Source organism: Semicossyphus pulcher, unplaced genomic scaffold (assembly GCF_022749685.1).
Source record: "Semicossyphus pulcher isolate SPU_LCO1_2020_fin unplaced genomic scaffold, fSemPul1.0.p SCAF_3, whole genome shotgun sequence".
NCBI classification, from domain to species: Eukaryota; Metazoa; Chordata; class Actinopteri; order Labriformes; family Labridae; genus Semicossyphus; species Semicossyphus pulcher.
Genome location: NW_027211704.1, coordinates 6,298,463 through 6,321,935, shown reverse-complemented (window position 1 = coordinate 6,321,935; position 23,473 = coordinate 6,298,463). Strand labels below are relative to the sequence as shown.

Below are 23,473 nucleotides of genomic sequence, written 5' to 3'. Positions count from 1 at the left end.
GTGGGTGAGAGGAGCAGCAATTAAATGAGGTATGAAAGGCTTAGACGCCATCATCATAGACTACTATCTTAATCCTATACAGGGTTGTTGTGTTTGCAAACAGTGCGCTGGCACAGAAGGCCCTGGTTTTAATCATGTCAAATATTTCAGCAAGGCTTACTGCGGTCTTTGGCTTTGACTTCCATTAAGCGAGCCCCAAAACCACAGGGCAGAAAACAACAGAGCTCCGTGATCAATGTCGAGCTCTCCCGAACTGACATGACCTGAAGGTTGTGTTAGTGTTTTGATTCCAACTAAACAAAGAATCGTCTTAGTGCTGCTGTGGAGAAGTGCTTCTTAAGGGGATTATCAATATTATCACTCTCATCGAAAGGCTAATGAATCTAATGGAATTTAGTTTCGTAAAATTAGCTTTCTCTTTATTAAATGTGTGGTTCGTCGTGTTAAAACTTCTTGCAGATCTCTGCAAAACCCCTGATCTCTTTGTATTTACAGCTGCTAATATTGTTAAAAATGAATCATAAATTTTAACTGCATATTAAAGCAGCACTTGAGGCACTTTGCAGGCAAAAACCTGACGACAGTGTTGGGAATCTTTACTGGACTCCCGCAAGCTTTTACAGACTGGCGTTTTATGTTGTTTCATGGAATAGAGCAATCAATGTCGTAAATCTATAACGCCGGATTGTGTTTTTTTATTGTCTGGTTATTTGCTGTGCATATTGGAGCCACTTCACAGCACTAGAAACACTCGAGCGCTTGACACGGCTTCTGCGTCGAGCACTTGAGCCTGATCGGTCAGGAACAGACACCTCTGACAGCTTATCATATGCCAGGTTGAGACAGGCTTGTCAGTGAGCTAATTGAGTGTTCTAAGGTTAATTTACTGCCATATGAAACCCATCAATAAGCAATTAAGAGGTGTGGAAACACGGAGGCGCCCAGGCCAGCAGCCGAATCCCCCCCAGCCCCCACCTACATCTTTAATCAATTAATTTCCGTGGCATGTCCGTTAAGAGCCGCTTGATGGATTCACACGCAGAGTGACACATGTAGAAGGCACTGCTCCCTGTTTGACCTTTCTTGCTGCCTTATCTGCCTTAAAGCGTGGTTCTTCGAAACCATCAGAAAACATCTGATGGATTCTTAACCGATTTCACAAACGCTTCTCATTCAGATAAGAGCTATTTAACCCTTCCAAAGCAGCCCCACGATCCTGTTTAAATCAATGTAAAACACAAACTATAATAGCGAGACTCGTCATTGTTTTTGCCAATGATAGCTAAGTTGTCTTTTGTGTCACCGCATAGTATGTTCACTGTTTAAACTGATCTTGAGATTATGGGGCGCTGGTTTAGCTCAGTGGGTAGAGCACGCGCCTTATATACAGAGGCTACAGTCCTCGAAGCAGAGGCCGCAGGCTCGGAAATCTGAACGCTGCAGCCTGCTGATACGTGATTGGTCAATATTACTCGGTCCACAAGCATACTAAAAAAGGAACCAGAACACTTGCCATCCTAGAAATCTACGTCCCTGCCTACAGATTCTACTTTTCTATTTCCAATCTGTAAATAGAGATTAAGGAATATGAAGCAGTTGAAGATATCCTCAGCATTCAGGCTGTTTGAGGGGCAGGGGCTAAAAAAAGGGGCACCTGCTGTATGCCATGGGGCACCAGGACGCAGGAAGTTGTGATGCGAAACAACAACGTGGGCATTTCTTAACTATGAAGGCATCCCACACAAATTGTCTCCGACGCATGAGTGTGCAGAGGCCAACTGATTTTCCCACATGTATCATTTATCCACTGGAAGGCCACCCAGAGGGCACGCTATCATTTTTTATCCACGACAGAGGCATCCATGAGGGCATTTTCGCTGCCTTTTTTCAGACATGGGGGCACCGGGCGATTGCCCCCCCCGGGTACACCACTGATCCAAGTAATTACATCACAATAAGCAAAAGTAACAGTGTATGCATGTATTTTAATTTCATTGATAAAAATACATGTCCGATATTTTGTATTTTTCTATTTATAGCACAATCTAGATACCTTTATCAGTCATTAGATTATACTGACCATCATAACCTTTAAGATGAGGTTGTACAAATTCTTGGGATACAAAGCATTTCAATATACTCCAAAAAAGCCTTTGTTGTGATATAATAACATTTCTATTTACTCTCAGAACTTTTTTGGACAGCTACACCTCAGTAAATGATACATAGGAAAAAGATAATACTATAATAAATGGCTGTGACTTGCTTTGGAAAGGTTTGATGTGGACAATTATTCATTTGGAAGTCTAAAACATTTTAGCACAACTTTCTAAATAAAAACATTGTAATAAAAAATTCTGGTACAATCATCCATTATCAGACAAAACAAATGTAAAACTGGGACTTTAAATGAGCCAGAGTGAGAGTTAAGGTTCTCCTGAATCAATTGATGTGTGGCACTTGATGCTGAGTGCTTCAATAGGTAACAGAATAAATACAGGAGAATCAGGTGCCCCCAAAAATGGTCTAGGTCTTTAAGGGTTAATATGAATATCCAACTTTTTTCGCTGCTGAATCTGAAAGGGAAAGCATGGTGCAGCCTCAAAAAGAAAAGGCATGAAGTTATGCAAAAGACATGAAAAACTCTGGATCTTATATGTTGTAAATTATGTGTTTTACACTCAGCAGTGGGATCTTATCAACACTCGAGAGGTGCATGTGCAGCTGGCCATCATCTGCTGCAGTGCAGTCACTTAAAACTTGCCCGATGATGTTTCCCTGAATCAGCCACACTGGGGTCTAAGAAGTATTCATATTTAAGCCTCCATTCGAGGACAGGAGGACTGCATGTTGAACAGCTGATTTTCTCGGGGATGAGGGAGATTTCCATTCATTAACTCCTTCTCCTCGCAGCGCACCTCTATAATGCTGTGAAGTCTTGCTCACATGTTTTCCCTCCGCGCTGCCATGACACACTCGCTGGAATCCCTGGAGAGATTCACGGGGAGGGTTCGTGATATGATATGTATGAGATTTTCTACCTTATCAGCCTCATCCGACTCACATGGGCCCTGGGGGACTTATGAACATATTGTCCCAAACATCCAGTTACCATTTAAAGTGGATATTCTCTCAGCAGGTTCCTCCTTTCTTTGGAAAGAAAAAATAGAACAGATACAGTAGACTGATAAAGCAGGTCTGCAGGCTTGTTTTAGTCAGATTTATTTTAAACTGGGCACAACAGCATCACTCTTTCTCTGCTCCAGCTCTCTCGCTCTCTTGCTCTTACTTTGCTTTTAGCAGCAGGGAATTGTGATTGGGCGAGATGTGGGAGGGCTGAATTGTTTAAAGCAGGTGCAAATGCTTATTGACACGACACATGACAAATAGCATGACCACAGGAATATAGGTTCAATAATACCATGCATATATTTAAAATACAGCTTATTATATGAACATCGCAAGCACCGAGTATTCTGTACATAGAGAATGAATGAACAACCGCGAGGAATCACAATCCAAATCAAAGTCTCCACAGAGAGTGTCTGTGGATTTATAACATACTTCAGTCATCAGCACTCATGACTAACACTGGCTAATGTTGAATATGTTAAAGGTGGAGTCTTAATACATCATCATCATCAATACACAAGTCCAGCTAGCTAGCATCATCCTGACAGCTGTAGCTAACATAAGCTACACAGCACTTGACAGAACTTCCTTTTACACCATCACATCTAAATTACTAACTTTTAGCCTGATTACACACAACGCGTTTTGCAGGCCGTAAAACTGCCTTTTGTGTTGAAGGCTACGGTTAAAAAAAGAGCAGCTCGCTCTTTGTTTTGAAGAAGGCCCGCCTCTCCTCTCATCCGATTGGACAATGAGACATTGGGCGCTTTGCTGAGTGTTTCCTCAAAAGTAAGAGCGCACAGAGCGGAAAAACGTGAGGTGCTCAGCAACGCAAAAGCAGCATGCAAAAAGCTTCCCTCTTATTGAAAGCAACAACAAAAAAGCCGCCCCCGCCTGCTTAAACACGCTCTGTCTGATCAGGCCCTTATAGTCTTCCATCTGTGCCATCGAGATGTTCCTCACCACATTAGCAGTGTCATTGCTGGAATTAGTAGCTGGCTACACTAAGTTACAAAATCAATTGTAACGTCTTCATCCTCCTTATGTTTGACGTCACAATCTCCTCCACCACATTAGCATTTTCATTGGTGCAATTAGCAGCTCATAGCGCTAACTAACAATACTAATGCTAACTTACAGTATCCTTGAGACCAAGGAGCTTCATGGATAGTCCGCCTTCTCATCGTCCTCCTGATCCTGAACACACTGAAATGAACAAACTTTGGAACATTTTTCCAATATCTGATTGGCGAAAAAAGCTAGACTCACTCAAACCAGTCAAATCTCACAACAGGCATCAGGGTTCAAAGGTCATCCTCACTAAATTCCCTGGAATGTCATTACATAAAGCAAGTTTTTCTTTGCATTTTTGAACTCTATTAATCATTTTCTTCTGGGTGAAGAGGCGGCTCAGGCAGGCTCAGCTTTTTCAGGGGGGGTCATTGAGAACCAGCTGGCCTTTTCATCTTCACGCCATTGGTTGTGGGTACTGCCCACGCTGTCTCAATATAACCCAAAATGACAAACTAACTCCTGAATGCACTGTGAAAGTGGATGTTTTCTTCCAGTTTAAAAATCTGAGGTTGAATTTTTTGTATGTTGTTGAAGAAATGTGGGGATATTATTTGACAAAGCTGTCCCTCTGTCCTCCACAGCGCCTCCAAACAACATATCAGTGGTGGCAGAGAACACTCCGGCCCCATTCAGCCGATACCAAGCCCAGAATTTCACTCTCGTCTGCACTGCAAAAGGAGGGAAACCAGCCCCGTCGGTGAGTTCCTCTTGAAGAGTACACCATGCTGTTTGTCCACAAGGGACCTTCCTTTACAGCACGGATCCCAGTTGTTTACAGAGGAAAGGAAACTGTGTTGCATGTTGCTGCCAGGCTTTCTTTTTTATGATATCAGCATACAGACCACTTCCAGGAAAAAAGGGCTCTTTTAACAAGATTTCAAAAGATGCACGACAACAGCAGAATCCTTGATCTCAGAGCTTCCCACAGCGTTATTTGCTAGGAAATGCTGGTGGATACAAGCTCGGCACAGATTATACACAGAGAGTGTATCCCTGCAGCCATTTAAAGTAGCTGTCAACAGTACTGCTGTTTACACCCGTTACAGCTTGACCTGTGATTGATTAGCAGCACTAATTTAGTCATGCCATGTAGTCATTAAAAAAGGTAGATCAAATTTAGGAAACAGACACATTAGTGTTATTGATGGTCACACGCAGGGCAATTAATCTAATGGCAATGACATGACAGTGATGACTGTACACTCAACTATCCCGGTACACATGCAGTAACACACTAATGTGCACATGCATTCAAAGTCAAACCTGCACACACTTTCTTTCTGGACTCTTTGAAGAGCAGGACAAGGTCTTGCACATACATCAGAAGCATATGCTCCTGTACTTTGTGCCATATGAGCTCGCAGACACTGTTTGAGAGCGGTCGCTCACTGTTTGCTCCCACCGGGTCATTAATCATCATCCATGGGTGTATGGAAATGGACTCCAGACCCTGAGCACACCTATCCCTTGCAATTACGAGCCCACTGAGAGGTGAATACAAGGTGAAGATTATTTCCGTCGCTCAGGAACTTCCTGCTTGATGGTGTGATGAGTGAGGGTCTCCCCTGTTGTGACCTCACAGGAAGCCTTAAGCCATTAAAGTTGTCACTGCTGGATTCTTTTACCAACACGTATTGGACGACGAGATCTGAGAGGTTTCAGTTGCTAAATAAGCCCGGACCTTCTCCTTCTCTCTCTGTCAGTGGCCAAGTCACAATGCAGATAATAAGCATTGTTAGAGATTCAGCAAACTAAAGATTCTGTCGCTGACTTGAGGTAAAAACAAAGGATTTTAGGACTGATGTTTTTGTACATGGCAGAAAAAATAAAAGCTTAGGTTTAAGATATGATAAAAGTTTTATACACCTAAAGCAAAGAAGCTTTGTGCTGCAAAGACAGTTTACAGGTTTATGGCAATTTCAATCCAACAGATTTATAGCTGTGTAGCAATTCAACCAAAGAAGGAACCTGTTTCAAGGTTGTAAGCTCTAAAATGTTTCCTTATTCTTGGAAAAAACCCCAGAAAAGTTACATATGACCAGCCCAACAGTTTAAACAGTGGCTTTACTTCCCCATTGATTTAGTAAGTATGTTGTGTAGCTACCCCTTCATCATCTTTCTAGTCGCCTTCCTCTTGCTTATTGTTGTGAAGTCAGTTGGCGTCGTAAGAGGAGGAGCTATAGATGGGTCAAACAAACTTGCATCGAGAAGACTGCAGTTCAGTTCCTGTTTGAAACCAGTTGTCTGTGTTGACTTTCTTTTTAAAGGTATAATAAGTAGGATGTTTCCTTTTTTGTCAACAACACATTCAAACTGGGCCCCTCCTCCTGCACTCTTCGTCACCAGAAGCTCACTCCCTCTCTCTCGTACGAGAATACGCCCACGCCGCCGAGCTAACACAGACAGCATCACGGTTAGCTTTGCGCTAGCATGCAAACCGCCGGTTAGCTTGTCCTACCCGGTTTGAGGCACTTCCTGTCTAACAGAAAGAAGGCCAACTCTGCATCGCTCTTTCGCCGTGTACTCTCACTCTTTCTGAATGGGGCCCAGTTGCTAATTTGAACCACTCCCACTCTCACTTGTACGCTGTGATTGGCTCAACAGCGCCCCTGCCTGAAAACCTCCCGTGCAAAGCAAAACAACAGAACAGATGCAGAGGGAAGGGTCTCACAAGGGTCTGCACACACACTCACCAACACACATGTTAAGAGGCCCATAAGTGATGATTTATATTATAATATATTTCTGAAAGTCTATATTTTATTTTTCAAGGAAAATCTTACTTATTATACCTTCAAGTTATGTAATGTACATAAGTTAGCTAATGAACGTCCCTTAGTTCATTTAATTTGAAAAGTCTTAACCCACATTGCCTTTTAATTGCTGCTTAATTGGATGTGGAGCCCTGCAGGTGTGCAGGTGTTGAATCGACACTGGAGTGATTCTTGGATCATATTTTGCATCGCCCACAGGACCACTGGACAAGCTGCCATATTTGACAAGTTTAGAGTACGAGCTTTTTGCAATGACACATGGGAATTTTTTTTTTTTTAAAAAGGCCTATGTACCTAAAAGTTAAGATGAATGATGGTTGACACACACCTGCAGAATCAGTGAAAGCATGGTATTAATTAAAGATAATGAGCTAGATTGGTTTCCTTGTATCCGACATAGAAGACTCTGATATTATGAGCCTTCATCATTTTAAATCCTAAGTTCCTCGTTTAGGTCGAGCAGCCTCCAGACGGATCAACGTTTAAAGAAAACAGACATCCCGGACATGTCTCCGACATCTTCAGAATGTCTCATTTTGTTTACAAAATAGCTTTTTGCACCAACTCTGTTTAACCAGAGAAACAGAAACAACAGTGGTACCCTTTAAAGGTCCTGCACACCCACACTGATCTTCTCAGTTATTCTGTTTGATGTTGTGTGCAGCTGAAGTACGCTGAAGGTTTGCTTAAGTCACCCAAACTTTTTAAAGATCATGAAGATATAGTTTTCTCCTACCTGTCAGATGAAACAAAACCAAAAGGAGAATCAGTGCAAGTGAAGCATGGTTTGTTTACAACCACTCGGTCCTGAGAGGAGGTTTAATCAGCTGTTGTGAGTGAAAACACCTGTGTTTGAGCGCCGTGTGTGAAGGGCCTTTAATGTTCCTAGTGCTCTTATAGCATGGGTTATTATAAAAAATGAATATGAAATGATATTTGTGAATTATCGTGTGAGCCAGAAAACCACAAGAGGAAATGTACTTCTAAATCTAGGCTCGGATTTAATCTAATTTCAGAGTCGCTTACTAGTTTTATACTGGACCCAACAGAGAAACAGTGTTGAGGCTGGTATGATGCACGATATGAAGTCAGGTCTGCAATGTCCAAACAAAGTGAAAAAGGAAACGCGTTCAAAGTGGAAAGTTAAATTGCCTCTGTGGGGAGTCGATTATGGTCTGTTAAAGTTGTACAGTTGGACTAAATCAAAACCCAGTAAACAAACTGAGAGGTTTTATTGATGGACTTTACAGGTACAGTCTCACTTCTCTCTGGAGTCCTGGAGATCTTGTAATATGGTCCTAAGTAACAGGAAATAATGTGCAAAAGAAATGGGGAAAAAGATGAGAAAGCTTGGTGTATTCTCTACTGTTATAGCAGGTTAGCTCTGTAGCACGGTGTGGAGTATTTAAATGCAAAGGTGGCACACAAGTACACACATTACATTAAATACAGGCCCGTGTGTAAAATAAAGACTGTTGTCGGAGTAGAAGAACTGATTCAACTTCTTTACATCAGTTACAGAAAGAGTCGTACAAGCTTTGACTGGACTGCACTTATCACTGTAACAGTCTATCTTCATAAAACACAATCCTAGTTACATTCACTTTTTTAGTCTAAGAAGTGCGGTAGCTATCAGCCAAGGGTGGCGGCTGCTATGGCGATCATGAAGGTGCATGTCATACAAAAATATATATATATATATATATATATATATATATTAGTGGCAATTAAATCCAATGTAATGAGGTGCGTCTTATTTGTCCAAGTGAGTGTTAACACATTGACATTGATTTGAGGACACTGGGCCACATGACTTGGAAGCTATTAAAAAAAAACTGTAAATATTTCTCTAAATAGATGAAAAAAAATGTATGGATCCTATCGCAGCTGTCATTGGGCGAGAGGCTGGGTTACACCCTGGACTGTGTACCAGTCAATCACAGGGCTGACACATACAGACAACATTTTCAATCACACTCACACTACACCAATGAACCTAACGAGCATGTCTTTGGACTGCAGGACGAAGCACAAAATGGGATTTGAACTAGGAACCTTGTAGCTTTGAGGTGACAGGGTCAACCACTGCACCACTGTGCAGCCTTGACAAGTCTTCGACAGCGTTTTTGTGAATCTATTAAGGTTGAAAATGGTCTTAATATTTTAGAAGGCAGCGCACACTGATGCAAAGTAAGGATTGAATATTCCACTCAAATGAATTAAAACTTATGTAACATGCCTGTTTTGAAAATGTGAGGAGTAAGAAGCAGAGATATGTGTTAAGTAAAAGTAAAAAGTTTTCAGAAGAATAAAAAATTACAGCAGCAAAATATGACTATAACGAACCACATCTGGGTAAATGTAGTGAAATGATTTGTCATTATCTTGGCATACCATGCACTAGATGGTATAAAACAATCAAAGCCTAACTTAAGGCTAGTTAATAACTAACTGCAGAGATAAGAATCACACACTGTTTTGGAGTGCTTAATAATTATATCATCTCGACTTCCATCCAGCTCTAAAAATGAGCACAAATATCCGTTTAAACTGTGACCATTTGTTCTAATTGTTCTGTTGTCCACGGTCACGCTGCGTAACAAAACCTCATTATTAGCTCTGTAAGTATTTGCTTGCATGTTGCTGCTTTGGCCCAGTTATGTGCTGCAACTTCAAACGGCTCCCTGTGCTTTTTGATGAAACTCATTTAGTCTTTGTCGGAGCTGCTGCCCCGGGGCTTGTTGCAAAATGAGCTGTTGTCAGCTCTATTTTCAATGTCATATCATTCCGGGCCCGGTCTCAGTAGTGGCTCGTAACTTTACTCAGAGAGAGAGAGACTGGTCAGATTTACTGAGCCACCATTTAACAGCTGCTGAATATGACCATTCTGTAGTGGTTCTCATTTTAAATCAAATTTGTCTCACGCTATACCAAATGATGTTCTATTTTAGCCTCAGTCTACAATAAATGATATCCCTACAGCGGATTACAAAGATGGACCTCCATGTGACCTTTACGTGGATTTAACATGGAACAAATGTTACTGTATTTTAACCCTACACCTTATGTTCGTGTCATAACTTCAGCTGTTTGTTATGAAAAAAATTTGGTTCAAAATAAAAATGCCAGAACAGAAAATAAATGATGCACTTTTTTTGCACTCTGGGGCAGCTGAAACGAGCTGTGTTACATTCAAATAAGTTATTCCAACAAAGGGAAACATTATCATTTATTTCAATTACTGTTGGTGGCCCCCTGAGAGTCCATTATTCACTCTCCTAATTCTGTTACTGGCTGTGTCCCAATTCAGAGGCTGCATCCTTCGAGGGCCGTTAGCATGCTAGCTACCTGTTGCTAGCCGACAGGAGCGGCACAATGTGACAGATAAGCTGGTGACGCCAACAGGAAATCCTCCATAGACCAGACCGTCTCATTTCAGTTCGGCCTTAGCCGTCTACACCGGCTATGAAGGATGCAACCTTCATAGACCGCCTCCGCCGCTGTGTTTGTCTGTGGTTTTGGAGAGGCAGTGCAGTACGTTTGATGTGCTGAAAACAGGACAACACTTTACTATTAGGATAAGAATATTCTGACATAGTAATGCTTAACATTATGATGACTTCATGCATGAATTGATGCTAATTAAGATGATTTTCTGCTGCTTATCATTTACAAATGATCATAACATAAAATGCATTTTACTGTTTTTGCAAAGCCTCACATTTCCATGAGAGATACTGTTCTGCTGTCAGAGAGGCTGAACAAATACAAGGGTATAATAAAGTTTTATTTAACTGGAATCCAGCTAACTTGATTTATCTCCATCAATGTATGATGTAAATATGAAATAACATTCCTTTAAATTATAATCTCAAAGATTTCAGTTTTGTTCTCTTTGGCGCCACCTATGGCGGTTAACGGTAATTACGGGAGCGCACTTCCCAGATATCCAGACAGTGTCGCATGTGTGACGTCCACGGTTGGCTCCGGTTGTAACTCCTGATTTTCCTGGCTGACGGTCGCTTTCCTTTTTAGACTGTTTGTCTTCATCTGAGCGTCCAATTTGTTTCTTTTTCTTTGGATTTTCAATTATTTTTGAAGTTGTATCTGTAGTCATCGATCTTTTCTTTGTTTGTTCAGCCATAGTAGATCACTGTTTACTCGCAACACTTGCAGAGAGCGGAAAAGCAGCCGTTTAGCTCCGCCTACCGTCTCTGGCAGACCAACCACTGCTGGGTGATGGAAAACGCGTCACTAACTGGGCACCGCTTGTGATTTGTTCTGCGAATGTCACACCAGACACCCAGTCTGTAATACTGCAAATGCAAAGGCCATAGGCTCAGTCACCATTGTGTTACCTCATTCTGTGATTATTTAAATTAAAATCTTCAAGATTATCACTTTAACTGATGATCCATTAACTGTAAACTTATAAAGTCATAGTGAATTGTTCATTCGTTAGAGTGAACAGGAATTCATGATACATCCTGCATTTATCCATGCATTTAATCATCATGAATCATGCCATACTTCAGTTTTATTTTAGCGTATGACTTCTACCCTTATAGTGAAGTGTTGCCAAAAACAGCTGCCTCCCGCGGCTGTAAATGAGACCACAGCAATGAGAGTAAACAGAAATAGTATATTTGCAGCCAGTCATCTATTTCCTGCTGCAGAAAAACACAACCAAACACCGTCCCTCTCGTGTCGAGCACAGCTCAGAATATGGCTGCTAGAAAGTGAAGAGAGAAAATTAGTTGGAAGGACAAGAGCTGCTGATTATGCTGCAGATCAGCCAGAATCATTTCAAGTAATTAAAACTAAGCAAGCAGTGAAGCTGCACAGTGTTTGTGCTGCAAATGTTATTTTTAACATTCGATTTTTACATTTACATTTGATATTTTAATAATTAAAGTTATTATCAGACATTATCAAAGTTTTACCTTTTGTATTTGAATATTTAAGAATAATTACAGATGTTTTGAGAAAAACTAAACTCATGAGCTACCTAAAAAAAGGACTTCTGTTCAGTGGAGGAGAGATGTAGAGAGAGAAAAATCTTCCTGTGAGGCCCTTCATCTCACTGTATAGAAGCACCTTGAGTGCTTTAAATTTTCAATTTGCAACAAAAGCTACATTTTCTTTTATCCTTGTCAGAGACATAAGCTCTGTGTTTGCTTTGATACATTCGCTTTGGTCTTACAAAAAGGGAAAAAAAAGTTCCCTGCTGCTATGCAACATCCGTCTGTGTCTTTCAAACATCCAGGGTAATACATGACTTTCCATTCTGTGCAAGAGTAGACAGTTGAAAGTGTCGAAGTTCATCCGGCACTGCTGCGGTTGCACGTCTCCTTCCACTCGCACTAGAAGCAGTTGTAGAAGGCTCCATCTCGTCCGTCTGGATCTTTGTGTTCTTTTTAATGGTCCCTCAAATGTCACATTAAGATTGAATGACCGATGAATATGCAGATGTGCACAGGCAATCACGTTTAATGATTCAGGTTTTTTGTCTTTCTCTCAAACAAAAAAGTTTTGCAGCGGGTTGAAATATATTTTTTGTCTGTTTGTTAGAGCCGCAGCTTGGTTCCAGACTTCTGATTTACATTTAAGCGGCTGCTGTTGCGCTCTCTGGCAGCTGTTTCCTCCTATATAGGCATGGGGTTGTCATCTTCCTAGAGAGCTAGCTAGCTACCTAGCTCTTATTTATGTGATTGATGTGAAAAGTGTTACATTCTCCTATGGCAACAGCGACCACAGCTTCAATGTCGACTGTAGAATGACGCTGGCGGGACAGAAACGTCACTCAGCTCTGAATGGTTCAGCCAAAACAAACAAGGAGCATACCATTTTAAAGACTACAATCACAGCGGGGTTCTAACGTAGCATAAAGAATATTGTTGCTATGCTTTCTGTCTAATGTAGACAAGGCTACAGGCACTGATTAGGGCTGTTGTGGATTTTCAGACATGCATTTTCCATGGCCATGACATGAATCACACTGTAAGCTGTCGGATAATGGCCTGCATGCTTTACGCACGCCTCAGGTAATCTCTAATCTCCTGCATGTGACACTGAAATAATAAGGTCTCTGCTTTATGTTTCATCCTGACATCCTTGCATCATAAAATGTAATGTTATGTTACTTTGGTCATTTGGTCACAGCCGAGGCAGTTTTTTAATGATTACTTTACTCATTCCATAGTGTTGCTAATTTGGACACACATAGGGCTCTTCTAGGCGTGCATCAGTTTTTAATTAACCTAACACAATTTCTTGGAAAAGTAGAAGCTTCAAGCACAGCAGCAGATCATGGCTACATACTGCCGGACATCTCGGTCTACTTAATTAAGTGTACCTTTAACATTCTAGTTCACATGTGATACATAAAACGTTAGCTTACACTTTAATCCTCGCCTTAGCTCAGCGGGAAAGTCCTTGTCACACCAGCTGCAGGCTTGACTCTGACCTTTGCCCATGTTGCATGTTGTCCCTCTCTCCTCCACACGTTTCCTGTCTGTCTTCACAATCCTATCAAAAAGGCAAATGGCCAAAAAAATGTCTTTAAAAAAACACACACTCACTCACAACTTACATGCCAGCAAGCTACAGGTGGTTATACTACTGACTGTGCAGCAAGTCTTTAGAGAAAAACGTTTAATCACGTATTTGCATTTTCCAGTTGTCCGTTAACTTTTAGACATTCATTACTCACCTGGGGCAGTCCTTCCTCACATTGTTTGACCACTTTTTCTCAATTACTTGTACTGCATCAAGCCTAAACTGTGTCCTCAAACGCCGTTAACTTCCCACCTCTTTTTGGAGACACCTAACATGTCAGATTTCCCCCTGTGCCGCTTTGAAAGAGTGCGGAATATAATCGACTGCATGTGTTAAAATTGACGGGTATTCTGTTTCGAGATCTGTCGGCATGTGATGTCACCAAATCGAGCTGGTGAAATATCAATAATAGCTTCCCAGTACCACTCATTACAACATCCTCAGAGCACAAGCAAGCTCTGATTGAAAAGAAGGAAGATAATGACGGTTAATAATAAGAAGGAAAGCTGATTAAGTCATGGCCAGGATCCGTCTCTCCGCCTCGCTCCCCTTTTCTCCTGCTGCTGCTCTTCCATTGAATCTTTCTGTCACCGTGAAATTACGGCCTTGTCCTTTTGACACCGCTGTGATTAATTGCAGCAACATAAAGGTGTGTATGGACCGATGCATGATTGTTAAATATAGAAAAGCTTGGTGGGGGCAGTTTGGCAGTGTGCACAGCGCAGGTGCTTTCATCCCCTACCGTTCGCTGGAAAAATGCAGAAACCCTTCTCATGCCATCCCGGCTTAATTCTGCCTCTGCTATGGCTTTGTTTTTTTTTTTGGCTTCTGCTTAGAATTACATCTCTTTTTTCTGTGAGCATTCATTTCAGAATGAAACTAAGTGGTTTGTGTCTGGTTTCATTGTCTGCACATATTGGACTATGAAGTGTTTGGGGATTTATAACTATAAGGCGTGATTGATAATGACTTTATTCCATGCAGTAAAAGTGTCTGTACGAGAACAATGCAGAAACCAAACACACAAAAATCCCCTTTTACACGAGACTAAGCACTGCACTCCAGTGAGCCAACCTAGTGAGCCAATTGGTGCATGCTTGCTAAACTAGAGATGTAGTTTGTAGTTTCCTGAGAGCACATTTTTGGAACAGTGTTCATTTTGGCAGCTATTTTAGATTTAGTCTTAGCCTTCAGACGAAAATGCTTCTTAGTTTTAATCACATAATTTTTACCCTTTATAGTTTTAGTCAATAAAAAGTCATTACTATCAGACAAAATAGACCCCGTCTTCGTTTTTACCGGTTTGCTTCAGGTACAATTAAGACTTTCAGCAGGTCATCCAAACAGTAACGATGAAGACACCACATCTAAAGATTACTTTTCATCATCGCTTCTCATTTAAAATAACAAGCTTGATGATTTCAGTTATGTTGTATTGCGCGCCCCCTAATGGCGATATACGGTAATTGCGGGAGGACCCTTCCCAATGTAACCGGACATCCACGGTTGGCTTCGGTTGTAACTCTTGATTTTCCTCGCTGACGGTCTCTTTCCTTCTTAGACTGTTTGCTTCATCTGAGCGTCAAATTTGTTTCTTTTTCTTTGGACTTTGTTATTTTTTAAGTTGTATCTGTAGTCGTCGATCTTTTCTTTGTTTGTTCATCCATAGTAGATTACTGTTTACTCGCACTTGTAGAGACCGGAAAAGCAGCCACTTAGCTCCGCCTACCCTCTCTGGCAGACCAACCACTGCTGGCTGATGGAAAACGCGTCACTAACTGGGCGCTGCTTGTGATTTTTTCCGTGAAAGTCGCACCAGACACCCAGTCTGTAATACTGTAAATGCAAAAGCTTTCATCAGTGGGCCATAGGCTCAATCACCATTGTGTTACGATAGATAGTGACTAAGCAGACATTTATTTACATTAAAATCTTCGAGATTGTTACTTTAAACGGTCTGACTGAAGCAGACAGCCAATAATTGCTCCTTTTTGTGCAGAAGAAGCGTCAAATGACACGTAAAAACACCCTTTTTTCTGTGAGCGTGCAGAGCCTGAAGCAGAAAGCCTGGGTGACATAGAGAAAGTTCACAACCACCTTCATGATACCCGTTACCCAGTTACAGGAATGCATTGCTTGTATTTTGACAGACAGATTAGACGTGCAGTGGGGGAAAATGTCCGACAGCCCACAACTAACATTTTAGTCCCGTCTCGTCTCGTTAACGAAAACAAAACATACCTGTCATCAGAGTTTTAATTATCAACGATCTATTTTTAGCTCATCAACATCTCGTCTTCGTCATGGAAAATAGATCATTGACGAACATTTTTCATCATTATTTTCTCTAACAAAATTAAAACTGATTTGGGAATGTCAAGATTTAACTGTAGTATTTCCAGCTGTCTGAAGTTCGTCCTCAAACTACAGGCGTTTTAAAATCCTCACCAACTTTAAAATCAGGCTGCATCACACACAAAAGGTGAATCTTCACAGATGTGTTTTTTTCATCTGAAACATGCACACACTAGATTTGAGAATAATGTTGCATCAACACAAGAAATATTTAAGTTATCCTCTTTGCCAGAGAGAGCAACGCACAGCCTCATGTGATCTCATATGAACGTGATTTCATGTGATCTCACAGAGAGGCAGATTCAAACCAAAGGGGACTGACACGGTGCTGGAGTCTGGATGAGGAAATGGTAGAGTGGACGTGGTCTACTCTGTTCTTTAGCAAGAGCTGGAGGTGAGATTTTAACTGTCAGTTTCAATATCCGTCAACAGTAGCGTGCTAGTTAAGGTAGCGTTAGCCTCAAGGGCTACAATGTTTAATGTTGCTTGGCTAAAGCGTCAGCGGCTCTGTCTCTCTTTCATTGGATGTTTTGTACTTATTGATTCATCCTCAAGATTTTAAATCCTCAACATCAAATATGTGTGAAATTTTTGGGCTACATGAAGTCTGTGAGCATTTGTAAACTCCTCACATTATCAGGTAACGTGTGCCAAACATCTCTACCAACCAAGGTCCCAAACCATAAATATATTCTTTGTCAAAGGTGTTGAATCTGGGCTACATCAGCCAAAAACTCCATTAGTCTAAGTCTGGCCTTAAAGTACAAGAAATAACTTGTAGCGTGACGATGTACCGTTCAATAACACTTTTATTACTTTTATCAAAACACATCTTGTGCAAGATAAACACACACATTGTGAAATGCAGCCTTTTATTGGAGACATGTATCACAGTGAGAGACATCCACAGTGTTATTTTGGCAGCTTTATAATCACTTGTGGAAAATGAATCAGTGTTTGCTCTTCCATTTGAACAGTCTGAAAGAAGTGATGTGCTCTCTGTTATCTTTTCCTGTCAGACAAAAATATGGGAAACAAGATTTAAGCAAATTAGTAGGCAGCTTAAAGAAAGTTTACCGTGATGACAGACGGCTCCTTAATCGTTCTTTGATTTTAAGATGAATTGAGGATTTATTGAAATTAACATTCACAAAGATGCAGCGTCCTGGTGGCTCGTTTTGTTCTGAAACATGGCATCTAGTCCCGTCACATGGCTCTCTTCCCTGTTGTTCGGCTGCGTGACGTGCAGGACATTCAGAGATGCCATCAACGTAATTTCAAAACAAATATAAACACTTTTGGAAGGTGTCACATCTTGGCCTTGCAGAACTACTTCCACTCCCAAATCACTATTTGTCATGCGGTAATTGAATGGTGTCACACAAGTTGGCATTTTTAAGCATCATTTATAAAGTAAAAGTGCTCTCATTCACTTAATTATAAGACTCGTCATTGTCAGAGATTGACATTCAATTACAAATGATTCACTTGTGTCTTACAGGAGTTGCTGCTGTCATTCCTTATGCACAAGGGCTGCAAAAAATGTGTCACGGCAAAAAGTTGCAAACTGTTGGAAGTGGTCACAATTCATAGCCACTGATGGTTGGAGGACATCAGTGTTCTCACTCACACTGGTGCACCTCCATTGTCATTTCTTGATGCTCTCCACTGGCTCATTGTGTTGATGTGCCGTTAAATTCAAGTGACCTACTAGAAAGAGCTGGAACTCCCCTGAGGGTTGGCGTTTGGGTGCAATAGGTGGGCTGGTCAGGGGGCGATGGAGCGATGAGTCAAACAAACATGGGACTCTTATTCACGAGACTTTGGTTCAATTCCTGTTTGAAACCAATCGTCAGTGTTGACTTGAAGTAATAAGGTGTAAGTTAGCTACTCTTATTAATAAATAAGTGAATTATTTGGAACGCAGCTTTAGCTAGTTCAGTCCGGAGCGACAGTAAATGAAGCAAGGAAGAACATTTAACAGTGATGATGTGGTAATGAGTCATGGTCAGAAGTCTTTGGAGCTTGGACTCTAAGGGTGCTTTCACACCTGACAGCTTTGGTCCAGACTTTACTCGGAAAGTCCGGTTCATTTGGACAGGTGAGAACATGCATTCGAACTCTGGTGCGGACCAAACAACCGGACGATGGTCCTCCAGCCTCAGTCGGACCGAGACTTAGATACACAGTTTGGGAAAATATGCATTTCAAATGTCCGACACCCGACCACTAACATTTTAGTCCCGTCTCGTTAACGAAAACAAAACATATGTGTCTTGAGAGTTTTTATTATCAACCATATATTTTTAGTTATGGGAAAAAGATTGTTGCCACATTTTCCGTCATTATTTTCGTTAACGAAATTAACAGTGGGAAAGAGGTATTGTTATAAAAGCTACTTTTAAGGGGAGTTCGGCGTTCTGGGGAGAAGAAGACGCATGTTGAGCAAGCGGGAGCGAAGTGAGAAAAGCAGTTAGCCAACCTGTTTGTTGGTTTTCCGGGGGCACCTCAACCTCGGGTTAGGTGTTGCTGCGACAACGAAATAAATCTGTTGAGCTTGCAACGCACATCACCTCTTCCTCGTTCTTCCTCCATCCGTTTAGCTACCCCACAGCGCTACGGTATAAAGTCCTCTGAATGTATAATTTCTACCTTTGCCTACAGAACATTCATACCCTCACATACTATATGTTCTCCTTCTGCACTCCCTCCCTGCAGCTACATATCTGTTATCCCATTCATTCACGTCTTTGATGAAACATTTATTGATTCCTTTTCTTACACTTTAAGCAGACAGGTGACAAAGAAAGCTGTTCAGTCATGATGGGATCACTAAAAAAGCCAAACTGATGTTTTGCTGGGGGTAACACTTCAATAAAGGTTTTACTTCCGAGTCGTTCGGATCAAACGCAGCACACGGCTTACGTTAAGTCATGTAGATGTTTAATCAATATTTCTTCAATGCCTTTAAATTAACTCGTCTGTTAATGTTTATAGAAACAAATCACTTATCCGGGCTTACCGAATTAATTCCCTATTATACTGAATTCATAGCCGACACAGGTGTAATTGTGTTCCCACACCATTTTGTCCAACAAAAGCAACAGAACAGGTGCATGGATCGCTGTAATCCTCGCTGCTCTCCCTGCACCTGCTGAGATAATTAATGAGGTGTTTTAATGCACGCTGAAAAAGCTCCTTCTCTTTGAAAGTGGCGGAGTCGCTGTAGGAGTTAGCAGCAGAAGCAGTGGGGTCGTTGTGGATCTAAGGTTGATGTTTTCCTTTGTGCTGTTGGATTTCCAGCTCTGGCTCAACAAAGCACATCAGGTAAGCGCAGATAAAGGCTGATGGGGATTTAACGCTCCCAAACGGTAAAATTAAAGAGGAAAATTTGTAAATCTGTGAAGCTTCATTTGTAAAATCAGCCGCTGGGCTAAAGTCAAAATACTTGTACTGATTTATGCATTTAAAGCCTATTGAAATTTGGCTCTAAATAGTGAAAAATGCTTAGATGAGATCAAAGTTAGGAGGCATATCTGCAAAAAAAAGAACAGATGTGATGTATTGTGCAGCTTTATGTAGGCCTGCTTCGGTTGTATGAGTAAGAATCAGAAGAGGAAGAAGCCCGATATGCTTTATTATCCATATCAAAGTTAGCTAAAATGCCCCTATTTGTTCTCAAAGCTATGAATGCGATGCTAAATGATGCTCTGATGTGTTAGCTAGTTCTTTATTGTTACGGAGCTACACACTCAACACCAGCCGCTGGAAATAGATCCACAGCGGCCTGCGCTAAACTCTGACAGCAAGAAATAGACAACTATTGTGCTCCGTTGCTCAACACCCACAGGCGTCGCTCGCGCTGGGTTAAACCGCCGAATAGCTAGCATGTGTACTTTCCTATTATTAGATCGTGGAATGAATTATACCAGACAACTACCGGGCCCATTTCAAGACAACTCACGTTTGTAATAGTTTGAATGTTTATTTCAGCGGCAGAACATAGCTCGGCTCCGACCTCATCACTCCTCGCAGATTTATTTTACATGCAGAAATTTGAGGAGTGATGAGATAATACCTTAAACCCCCCTGGTCGGAGTCTGCAGGTGGATGCTGGGGTGGTGGTGGTGGTGGTGGGGCTCAGAGTACTGGTGCAGGGCAGCGGCGGCAATAACGGAGCAGAGGGAGAAACCGGAGATCTTGCAGCTTAAATAGGCCGCGACATTGGGAGGAAGTGTTTGTCAGGCGACTGTGGAGGATGAGCTGCCTGCCTGAACTAGCTCACAGGCTAACTAATGTAATTTCTAATTTCAAACACTTTTCAGATGCTTACTTTGACATACATTAGACTTTATATTACATCATTAGAATGCCGATATGGATTTGGGTTCCAGTGGCTTTAAAGGACTTTTTACTACCAAAGGTTGACAAGTAGATGTCACACTACGGAGGCCCTTAGCGGACATGCATCGTTACATTATTTTTACTCCGGATTCCCGTGAGTTATTTCTGGTCGTTTTCTCGAGATCTCGTCTTATTTATCATGTTATCACGAGATAACGACGCAGCACCACCGTAACGTCAGATGATCATAACTCGTATCCTCAGAGCTGCAAAAGCACAAAACGAACATAGAAACAGGCTTAACTTGGGCAATGGCAGCACGGCATGTCCTGGTCTGTAACATCACAGTGACCAAAATAAGTTGAGATCTCGAGAAAACAACCAGAAATAACTCGCGGGAAAACGGAGTAAATAAAATGTATGGATGCATGTCCGCTAAGGGCTTCCGTAGTCACACATCTTGATGTTATATATAAAGAAATGTAGCCTGTTTTATTGGACAGGACATAATGTATGAGCTCAGGTGTATTGTCCTACTTTAGGCAGGTTGCCGGAGAAGCAACCTGACACTCACCCTTACCTGACCCATACCTTGTGTGAAACATCAAGGTTAATTACTCGCTGTATTTACTCCATGCTTACGTGAACCTCACTAACCTTTAGAAGGAGTTTTATTTGCCCCTAAGTTCTCTTGCATGTGTTGGCCCTAATTAAAAATGATGGTTTTACTTGTTAGCGTAGTCATTAGTCAATTTGAACAACAGATTGCACGGATGTGACGTTTTCTAAATTCCATACACAAAGACAATTTATCGGTTTAGTAGAGTGGATCAAAATAAAACCATCCTTTTCAAGTACTTAAATCTGGTATTCCTCTAATTTAACATTTAATTACATTTAATCAAAATGTAATAAACTACAGCTGTGCATCAACTTCTTCAGTCACGTCCAAAAATGAACAAAAAAGTGTTTTACAGTTTCACAATAAAACCTACCTGTGTACTGAAAGTGTAGTGCAGGTAGATGGGGCCATGGAGCAGTTCAGGGTTAACAGGTGGGAGCAGAAGATCAGTCAGGAGGAAGGTTTGTCTTTTGTATCCGTGATACTGAGAACAAACAGTGCTGCTTCGGGTGAGGTCACCTTGCCCTGTGCGTGATGATGTGTACCAGCCTGCTCTGATGGCAGGCATGAACAAGTTTTAAGCGTTGGCTATAAATACTTATACATGATACAACCCGGTGGCACAACACAGCTTGTAATTTAATGATGTTGCATCTGTCTTTGCCAACACGACCTCATCAACTGACAGCCTCCGTTTGTCAGTGTTTCAAAAGAAAGTTTCTGAAATGAAGTTTTAAATGAACAAAACTCAGAGGTGTTTTTAAATCAGAATGCAAATAATTTTTAATTCATCTTCACAAATGACTGTATATGAAGATTGACGACGCGTCTCCTTCTACTCTCATTGTACAAAATTGAAGCCAAAATACCCCCAGTGATAGGCGCTGCCATCTTATGATGGTGATGTCATTTGGAGCCAGAGTTGCACTGTAGAGATCGGCATAGCCACTTTCGCTAACCAAAACACTCACGTAAAGTACTGAAAAAAACAGCAAAGATCCCGCAAGTCGGTGTGTTTAACAGCAGAACAGCTTCTCTGTGTTGGTCTGAAGCAGATGTTCACAGGTATGGAAACTTCAATGACTGTAGTGATTGTGTTAGTCACGTCTCCTCTCACCGTTCCTCCTCTATTCTGCTAATCCGGAATCATCCTTTTTACAGCATCAAAAAAAACTAATTTAAAGTAAAGTTATCAGAAAATGAACACTTGGACATAAATCAGCATGATAAGAACTAACTATAATGCCAGAAACTATGTTTGAGAAAAATTTATTTGACGTGTATTTTGATTTTATAGTTTTACTCATGTCCCATCTGTTAACATGGAGGAGGCGGGCTTTATGACCTATACTGCAGCCAGTCAGCAGGGGGCGATAGAGAGGGTTTGGCTTCACTTTTAGGGAGCTGTCATGTCGTCCATCTTTTTATACAATATTTGATCTTTACTGTCATATAAATAAAATAAAAAGTAGGTGGTCTTCAGTTTCTTATAGTTTATTATTACCTTGAATTGAACTTGAAAATGCTCTTGAAGTCATCCCTGAGAAAGGCCTTTTGTGACTCAATGCATGAGCATCTTCATCACAAATTGTTTGACTCTCGAGGACTTTCTCCAGTGCTGCTGGAAGGTTGAGGAAAACATGTTCTGTAACTTTAACCTGAATTATTTTCCATACAGGGCGATGCATTGTAGAGCTCTATTGTAGTCCAGGGATTATAGACTCTTTTTTAATGTGAAAATGTCATTGTGAGATATTCTTCAGGAGCTTGGCCTCATCCTTTCTTGTTTACACTCATTATTGCTGCTTACTAGCCCTGGGCGTGAGCTCTAGAGGTAGCACCATATCAAAGCCTGCGTCGACCATCTCCTTATGAACACCTCAGACAACACAGTGAGATGCAGTGTTTGAAATAATGACTCTTTGCTGTTTGGCAAATTGAATTAAAATGGCCAAAGGTTCCATAAAAGAGCCGCGGATTAACATTTCTTTCAAAATAAAAAAGAAAGCATATCTGTCTCCGTAACAGCAACACCACAGGCAGTTACTATACGGCCTTAATTCAATGCTAATATGAAGGTTATATGCTGAAATGGGAGTATACATTGACCGTCAGGAGATTAGGCACCCAGAGAAGTTAATAGACTCATAAAAGGGTGAGGGAGCTCCTATAATATCCTGGGAAAGCCTTCTCATTGGCAGCACAGGATACAGTGCATGAGCCAAAGAAATACATCTGGAAGTTTTTACATGATCCTGTGTTAATCCATCTAAAATGAAACTATAATAAATAGAGCCTTCATTGTTGTGCAGCTTAAAGCTTAACTTGTGTGTTACGAGTCATCACGTTCATGTTCGCTGAAGGCATCATTACGTTACGTTACATTGCAATGCAAAAACTGATGAAATTGTTCAGTATTGTCTCTGTGTTTTGACATTTAGAAAAGTTTTGGATGTTTTTGATGGTTAATTTTGCAAAATCTGATTAAAATACAAGTCTGATTATGTGTCTTTTTGTTTAGTTTTTATTTTATTTTTTTTACTTATGACAACTTACAATAATAATCTCTCGCTGTCTGCTTCAGTCATACAGTCATTTAAAGTAACAGTCTCGA

General features: G+C 41.1%; 1 protein-coding gene across 2 annotated transcripts in view; it reads left to right on the top strand.

Annotated features, from left to right (window-relative positions):
• The window catches only part of igsf21a (immunoglobin superfamily, member 21a), a 251,268-nt gene that overhangs the window by 194,639 nt on the left and 33,156 nt on the right, over positions 1-23,473 (top strand). For both annotated transcript variants that reach the window (XM_069677410.1, XM_069677409.1), the window contains exon 5: positions 4,788-4,903. In XM_069677410.1, the coding sequence (XP_069533511.1) occupies positions 4,788-4,903 (116 nt within the window). The remainder of the gene's footprint in view (positions 1-4,787; positions 4,904-23,473) is intronic.